At 40.5% G+C, this 8,225-nt stretch overlaps 1 protein-coding gene across 2 annotated transcripts; it reads left to right on the top strand.

Moving 5' to 3' along the window:
* Window positions 1-1,023: 1,023 nt before the first annotated feature.
* LOC104452431 lies at window positions 1,024-3,766 on the top strand. 2 transcript variants are annotated; one of them, XM_039304155.1, is made up of 5 exons: window positions 1,024-1,547; window positions 1,629-1,813; window positions 2,268-3,039; window positions 3,106-3,197; window positions 3,304-3,766. In XM_039304155.1, the coding sequence occupies exons 2-5, from the start codon at window positions 1,644-1,646 to the stop codon at window positions 3,440-3,442; spliced, it is 1,173 nt and encodes a 390-aa protein (XP_039160089.1). In that variant the 5' UTR covers window positions 1,024-1,547; window positions 1,629-1,643; the 3' UTR covers window positions 3,443-3,766. The 2 variants fall into 2 exon arrangements, with proteins under 2 accessions (XP_039160089.1, XP_039160090.1); XM_039304156.1 differs by lacking the exon at window positions 1,024-1,547 and having other exon boundaries at window positions 1,554-1,813.
* The last annotated feature ends 4,459 nt before the right edge of the window (window positions 3,767-8,225 follow it).

Genomic DNA, 8,225 nt, shown 5'->3' on the forward strand with positions numbered 1-8,225 from the left:
GAAGAAAAAAAAAAAAAAAAATTAAAAATGAAAAGACCAAAATGCCTTATAATTTTGGGGTAAATGTGTCACGTAACAAAAGTTCGGGTTTTTGTATTGCAAAAAAAGTTTAGGATAAATGTGTTAAGGTTTTTCACGTCACAAAAAAAAAAAATTAAAGGTAAATGTGTCACTTTGGGCAAAGTTTAGAGTCTTTCGTGACTTTTTCCCATTTTTTTTATTCATTTTCATACAACTGTTAACATAAATCTAACTTGGTCCATATTGCTAAAATATTTTAATATTTAGCAAAATTTAGAAAAACTCATACGCAATTTGTGATGAGAATATGAAGTAAGCAAGTACGAGATTGAGTGAGGATATGAGAAAATGAAGAAAGAGTTGTAGAGGTATGTTTAATCTAAGTAAGCTGTAAACTTATATAATACACATATTATTTTGGGTATTATCATTATAAAACCATTTTTTATCCATTTACTAAATATGAATAAATTATATAACAATTCTAAACCTATTATGATAGGTCTACTGTGACAGATCGAAGAAACAAACAATATCAATAATCAACGGTGCCACAAAGTTATAACCTGATTATCCTAAAAGTTGAAGTCCTCACATGAATGTGTAATTTAAATTTTTTAATATCCTCCAACTCTCATTCACATATAGAATGGATTTTAATTAAAGTTTGAAGTGTGAAAACATATAATTCGAGCGATAAAAACAAGAGATCGTAACGAGTTTAAACTTGAAATATGTTGTTTATAAGTATACAAAAATAATGTTTGTAAGACACGGACTCAATTTGAGGATTTAATTTTTACCACTAAATCTTAAGAAAGGGACAAGGACATTTTCACAATCATACCATAGAGAAATCAAGGGTGGTCGGTTCTGAAAGAGGTCAATTCTTAATCTAAAATCGGAACAGACACAAGTTTTTGAAACCAAGGATCCAATATTTCTTCCTCAATAGGCATATAAACTGGTTTTTTTTTTTCTTCTTTTTTTTGGGCTTCTTTCTCCCCTTTGATCTGGTCACATTTTCTTTAGTGGCTTTAGGGAGAGAGATTGCACAAGGCCGCCATGGATGTCACCAAGGCCGAGACAGAAAGTCGAGCGTGCATTACTTTTGGGCAGTTCGAAGTCCCTACTTTTTATCTCCACTCTACCGTTGGGGTCGGCCCCAACGCCCACCAGATCGAGCTCTGACAAAGTGGGAAGCGGAACAGGAAGCGAAAGAGAAACGGAGATGGCGATGGAGGCGGCGGTGGAGGTGGTGGTGGGGCTGGGGGAGGCGGCGGCGGCGACGTTCCGGCTGGAGAAGGCGGTGTGCAGCCACGGGCTGTTCATGATGTCCCCCAACCGCTGGGACCCCTCTCCCTCTCCCTCTCCCGCCCCCTCCGCCTGCCCTCCGACGACGACGCCGACGACGCCGCCCCGTCCCCGTCGCCGTCCGCATCTCCCACCCCTCCCCGCTCCGCCTCCCTCCGCCTCCTCGTCCGCGGCGTCTCCGCCCTCTCCCCTCCCAGCACCGCTCCCTCCTGGTCCGTCCGTCATTCACCCCATCCCCGCGCCTTTCCCTTTGATGGGGCTGATCTTGTTTTTTTTGGTGTTGTGAACAACAGAGGCAGGTGAGGCGGATGCTGCGGCTGTCGGAGGAGGACGAGCGGAACGCGAGGGAGTTCGAGAGGGTGTGCGGCGCGGTGGGGGAAGACGTCCCGGATTGCGTGAGGGAGTTCGGGGGGAGGGTCTTCAGGTCCCCCATGCTGTTCGAGGACATGGTCAAGTGCATCCTCCTCTGCAACTGCCAGTTCGTCTTCTTCTTCTCCTCTTCCTTCTCGCCTTTCGCCCCTTACCCGTTGTTAGCTCTTTTGAGTTTCTGTTTTCTGGAAAATCTGCACTGTGCCCTCCATTTTTGGAGTGGCCATCTTCGCTCCCGTCTCTTCAAAATCCAGACTTGATGCACGCAACCATTTGCAGACAGTATGAACCAGGACTGCTCAAATTGATTAGAATGTCGGGCTCTCTCGGTTTTGAATAGAGATAAAAGAAAAGAAGAGAAACGAATGCTTGGTTGAAACTCTTCATTGAGCGGGGTCCAACCTGTATTTCCTAAGGCGAAATGATCCATGAAAAGAGTACTCTTTTTTTAATGTCAATAGGGCTTGATGCCTTACTCGTGCTTTGACTGATCAGGCTGCGCAAATTCCACTCGTTTGCATTTCGATTCAATTGGTAGGGTGACTGATCAGCTTTTTGATTAGGTGGTCGAGGACTTTGAGCATGGCTCAAGCACTTTGCGAGCTGCAGCTTGAGCTGCAGCGTAACTCATCTTGCATGGAAGATAAGGATGGTATTCGCAACATCAACAAAGGCGTGGCTTCACATCTGGCTCCGACAACACCTGCTCCAAAGGAGGCGAAGAGAAAACGGGGAGGATGCAAGACTCGAACTAATTTAATGACCAAGTTTACAGATGTTACGCCTGAAGCAGAAGTAGCTACAAGCACAAGGATGGAGACCGTCACACTAGGTATTGGCATCCATGAGAATGGCCAATTGACCTCAGGCTTATCTTCTTCAGATGGCTGTAGCTTGCATTGTGACCGCCAATCTCGTCTGGCTTCTGATGAAACTTGTGAGACTTCTGAGGAAGCTCGCGAGCGAGGTGCATGTCAAGAGCCTATTGTGCAAATCGCTCATGAAGAAGAATGCTGGTGGGATGTGGTGGGAAACTTTCCTAGCCCGAGAGAACTAGCAAGCCTAGATGAAGGCTTTCTAGCGAAACGTTGTAATCTTGGTTATAGAGCTGGTCGGATTGTAAAGCTTTCTCAGGGTATTGTTGAAGGCAGAATAAACCTGAGTCAACTGGAAGAGATTTGTGATACGCAGTGCTTGTCCAGTTATGCAGATCTAACAGAGAGGCTGAGGCAAATAGATGGTTTCGGTCCTTTTACATGTGCCAATGTGCTGATGTGCATGGGATTCTACCATGCCATTCCAACTGATTCTGAAACAATCAGGCATTTGAAGCAGGTATGCTCTGTGGCTTCACCTTTAGTATTATTTGCTTATGATCTAAATGGAGATTTGGAACTGTAGGTCCATGGAAAAAATTCTACCATTCAAACTGCTCAAAGTGATGTGGAGGATATCTATGGACGGTATGCTCCATTTCAGTTCCTTGCATACTGGTAAGCCATGAGAGGCTATGGAATTCTATTATGCGCCCTTTCCTTCTTTGTTATTCCCACCTTCCACATTGACGAAACGTGATTGTATCTATTTGGTGATGAGCAGGGCGGAATTATGGAACTTTTATGGGGAAAGATTTGGGAACTTAAGTGCAATGCCTTTGTCAAACTACAAGCTGATTACTGCCACCAATATGAAAGAGAAGGGAAGTCGCGGAAAAAAGAGGACGAAGCGATCCTCATAAACATGCGCTCCCTATCTTTGTTCCATTAATGGGACTGAGCGAGCTGTTCTTCATCTCTAGGAGCGTGACCGGTAGTTCTTCTCATGCTTCTTAGCTTAGAATATGTATTTATATCCTTCATGTCTAGCATTTTTAGTCCGACATGGTCTACTTTTGCTAGCAAATTCATGTTCTTAACGTATCAAGAAAAATGTCGGGCATGATAGCCTGCTGATCAGTTTCTTCGAATGTATGGAGATTGGACTGTCTTGTCTAGATGTTGAAAGGTACTGACAGAATTGACACATTCTTAGCTTCAATGAATTGGCCATCTCTCTTTGCTTATCCCATGGCTTCTTTACCGGCATTGAAATTATCTCCTCTTCGTTCTTGTCTTCTTTTTTCTCTTGTCGAGATACTTTTCAGCATGCAATTCAAGTCTCTTTGTATCTGTTTGTAATTGCCTGTTTATGCATATCTCGTGCAACCGTAGGATACACAGTTCATCTCAGTAGGTGCAAGTGATACTCCTGCGCATCTAAATTATCTGTCGAAGACAGAGATATCTGCAGTCATTTGGGCTAGCACAAATTGCTTGTTCGCGCCACTGGATCCCTCCTTTTGGTGTCCCCGATGATAATTCTCATTCGGAATGAAGAAAAAGAAGTAAGATAGTTCAGGTGCTATGAGGAGCATACCGAGTCTTCATTTGTAATGCTTTTGCAGCCCTTCCAGTTCTGGGGAAGTCGGTTCCTTTCCACGGTTGCTCCACGAGTACTACAGCAACCACAAATGACTCGATCCCGAGACGAGACCTCTTGATGGAAATTTCATAAATCATGTAATCGGTTGCTGCCGATGGACCAGCGGAATCTGTCTGGAGTTAACACATTACCTAATTCGATGTAAATAGGATGGGCCGAACCAAGACTTGGCCCAATAGCCTCTCAATGGAATTTCTATTTTTATCCTTAATGGGAAAAGTACAAAGGAAAAGTCCTAAACATTTTATATGAATGTCAATTTAATTTTAGGCTCTGTTTATTTTGGAGAAAATATTTTTAAGAATAAAGATTTCCTCATTTTTCCGTATTCGATTCACTTAAGAATATTAGTCAATATAAGATGTTTTCCTAATCAACGAAAAACTTATAATTAGAAAAATGATTCCTCTTTAAAAAATCAGAAATTATTCTCTAAAATATGACTAAATATCAATGTTTGAATCTAAAATCTACCTTGAGGTATAGAAATTCCAATGTTGATTCCCAACATCCAATATCAAGTCTTCCTCATGCTCAAGATCTTGGTACCCATGCTTGGATCCCTAGTGCTTGTATCTAAGGCCGGGCCCCAAGCTTCGGTGCGTGTGCCTGATGCCCCATTACTCAAGCCTAAGTCAACAAAGGCTGAGTGCGAGATCTCGGTAGCCGAGCTCAAATCTCCAACAAGGTCCAGGTTAACAACGGCCATGTCCAGGTCCACAAAGGTCATGCCTAGGGCCCAATTGCCAATGCCCCAATCCCTAGTACCTAGGTCAAGGTCCATCAATGCTAGAACTAGGACTTTGGTGGTTGTATCTAATTCTTTGGTTGCCCATGATAAGTTACTAGTGCCTAAATAATGTATATCTATTTAAGAAAATCAAATCAGATTTTCCACACCAATCGACGGAAAATATTTTTTAATTCATTTCAGATTTCAACTGAACACCAACAAATATTTCATTGTCTTAGAAAAATGACTTATTGGAAAAAAAATCATATTGTTACACTTTTCGTAAAACAAATGAAGGTTTAAACCTTTCGATTTAATCTCAACCTTTTGATTATAACTCTAACCCTCGCTATTATCTAGTGTAAATGAATCCAAGGTCAATTCAAATTTTATTTGGCAACCTAAAATCTACCTTACATACTCTAAAACCTACCATGTTATAGGTTTCAGGGTTTACCAAGTTCTACATGTATTTTTAATTGAACAATTGTGGTGAATTATCGCATTTAATGACCATTATATGTTGTTACAATCCATTAATTAAACATTAACAAAGTAAATGTCTTAGTCAGGATATGCCGGAAATAGAAACTCAGATTAATGGTTTCATATTACATATACATCATCAGATGTCATAGAATACTACAGGATTGCATGAAGATATAGAACAAGAAAACATAAAGACTTGTTCCAAGTTGTATCTACAATTTGCTATTTTTGGAATTTGAAACCTACCTTGTATATCGCACATGACTCAATCCCGAGTTGCGATCTCTTGATAAAATACCGTTGTTCGTTCGTACTAATAAGACTTTACATGACGGGTTCGTGTGAAGTTTCCAACGAAATCATAAGAGCAACAAATGTGTGGAAGCTGGAGCGATTGAAAGATCATTTTCCAAAAGCGAGCTAAACAGCACTTGTCCGGAGATCTGGGCATAAAGATGCTCATGTTGATCTTTAGCTTAAGAAAGGAGATAATCACCCATAAAAGGATGCATGAAATTTATCGTTATAATGTATTAGGACATGGTTTTGACAAGTTGTAGGGTGGTGGAAATTTCAAAGATGATGTAATGGGTTGCTGCCGATGGACCAGCGGAATCTGTCTGAGTTAACGCCTTACCTAATTCGATGAAAATAGTAGTACCAAAACTTGGCCCTGTAGCCTCTCAATCAAATTCCCAACCCACTCCCTTTCCCCCCCAAAAAAGGCCTAAACATGTTATATAAATGTCGATAGTATTAAGCTCCGTTTGTTTTGTGAAAAATATTTTCCTCATTTTGAATACTTGATTTGCATAAGAAAATGAGTCAATGGAAAATATTTTTATAAAAATAATTTCCTTTAAAAAATCGGAATTTCTTTTCTAAAATATGACTAAATATCACCCAAAACTTTACATTTGCATATAAAAACCCCAACATTGGTCATTGGCATCCAAGACCTACTTTTTATTAGACTCGGATGTTAGTGCCCATGCTCGGATCCCTAGTGCTCACTCTTGGGTCCATCGAGGTAGGACCTTTAACCCCAATGCTTGTGCCCATGCCTCATTAGCCAAGCTCGAGTCAACAAAGGGCAAGCACGGGATCCTAGTACCCAAGCTTGGATCCCCAACACTAGGGTAACAAAGGTTGTGTCTAGAGCCACAAAGGCCATGCCCAAGTGCACAAGGCTGTGCCTATACCCTAATCCTAGTGCTTGAGTTCGGGTCCATTGAGATTGGACCCAAGACTCTAGTACCCATACTAGATACTCTGGTTGCTTATGTGCAAGTTACCGGCATTGGAAAAGTGTATATCTATTTAAGAAAATTAAATCAGATTTTTCATATCAAATGATGCAAAATGTTTTCCAATTCATTTTCACACTTCAACTAAACTCTGAAAAATATTTTGTGAACAAAATTTTTAATCCTTTCAATTTGGTCATTTTAGTCATAAGTATTATAATTAAAATGTCGGTCCTTGCCAAATCTAAGGGTGAGCAATTTTAGGATCACTTAGGCTTCATCTAGAGCCTATGCGTCCACAGGTTCCAAGGTCTACTTAAGTTATGCATATATTTTAATTAAATTATGATAATGAATCATTATCTTTAATAACAATTATTTGTTGTACAATTCATTGATCACAACTCATATTTACATACACGAAAGATATGATACATTAAAAAATAAAAGTCTCAATTATAGATAAATTGGATATAATGAAATATTGCAAGATTCCATGAAGACATAGAATAAGAAAAATACAAAAATTTATTCCAAGTTTTGAGAATTGAGAACATACCTTACATATCTAGCCAAATCTAGGCGAGGGTCATCAGCTCATAATAAAAAAGAAAGTAAGAAAATAAAATACAAATTGAAAAAAAAAGAAAGAAATTCAATAAAATTGTTAAAAATTGCTTATATCAGCCATGCTATATGACGACGAGTATATAAGTTAGTGATTTTCGGCCATAATTAATTAAAACGACCAAAATGAATTGTTAAAATGTTTATGATCAAATTAGATAAATTAAAAGTTTAAAATTGAATTGGCGTGGATGCAATAGTTATATAATAGGTTAAGGATCGTTTTTTGTAATCATGCACTTTATGATAATCATCTCATATAAGATTGTGCGGGAGCTACCGAGAAGAAAAGATGCCTCGAAGAAAAACCATGTGAGGACTGAACCATCGTCAATGCAGCCATAGTAATGACGTGGGCCACCCGCCGTCCATAAAAAAACTAATCAAAATAACGGAGCGAGTGTCGGTGGAGGACGGAGGAAGTGTTAAAACAAAGCCTGCGCAAAAACGCAAAGCTTAAAAAATCGGCTGGAGGAGGAAGGAGGAAGGAGGAAGGAGGGTGAGTCGTGGGGAAATCTTGGAGTGTCGGCAAAGGGCCCTTTTCTGTTAAACGAAGGCGACGTCGTACCACGTGACGGACGGGACGGAGGCGTCTCCCTCAAGCTGGTGGGGCGGGGGAAAAAGGGGATGTGCGGTGGGGACGCTTTACAGCTCACAGCTTGCTGTGCTGCTTGTTTCTTTTGCCCCCCCTCCCTAAAAAATCTTGAATTGAAAACAATGGCCAAACCACGTGGGTTTTAGACATTGTTCAAGTGTCCATAACCAAGGTATCGTATCATGTGATATATACCTAAGATGTCGAGTGGCGGTTGTTCTTTCCCGTTATTACCAGTTCATCAGAAATGGCATCTACGATTCACGAGCTTACATCCCATGTGCAATATCGATAGATAAATGCTGAGTACTAGAGGTGTGCAACAGGAACAGCCCGGCAAGGAACCGGC

This window comes from Eucalyptus grandis, chromosome 11, assembly GCF_016545825.1.
Source record: "Eucalyptus grandis isolate ANBG69807.140 chromosome 11, ASM1654582v1, whole genome shotgun sequence".
Taxonomy (NCBI): Eukaryota; Viridiplantae; Streptophyta; class Magnoliopsida; order Myrtales; family Myrtaceae; genus Eucalyptus; species Eucalyptus grandis.

Excerpts from the sequence above, each read along its gene's own strand:
- LOC104452431 (XM_039304155.1), top strand. The coding sequence starts at position 1,644 with ATGCTGCGGCTGTCGGAGGAGGACGAGCGGAACGCGAGGGAGTTCGAG. Across the intron at positions 3,040-3,105 it reads CAATCAGGCATTTGAAGCAG|GTCCATGGAAAAAATTCTAC; the intron begins GTATGCTCTGTG and ends TTGGAACTGTAG. Across the intron at positions 3,198-3,303 it reads TTTCAGTTCCTTGCATACTG|GGCGGAATTATGGAACTTTT; the intron begins GTAAGCCATGAG and ends GGTGATGAGCAG.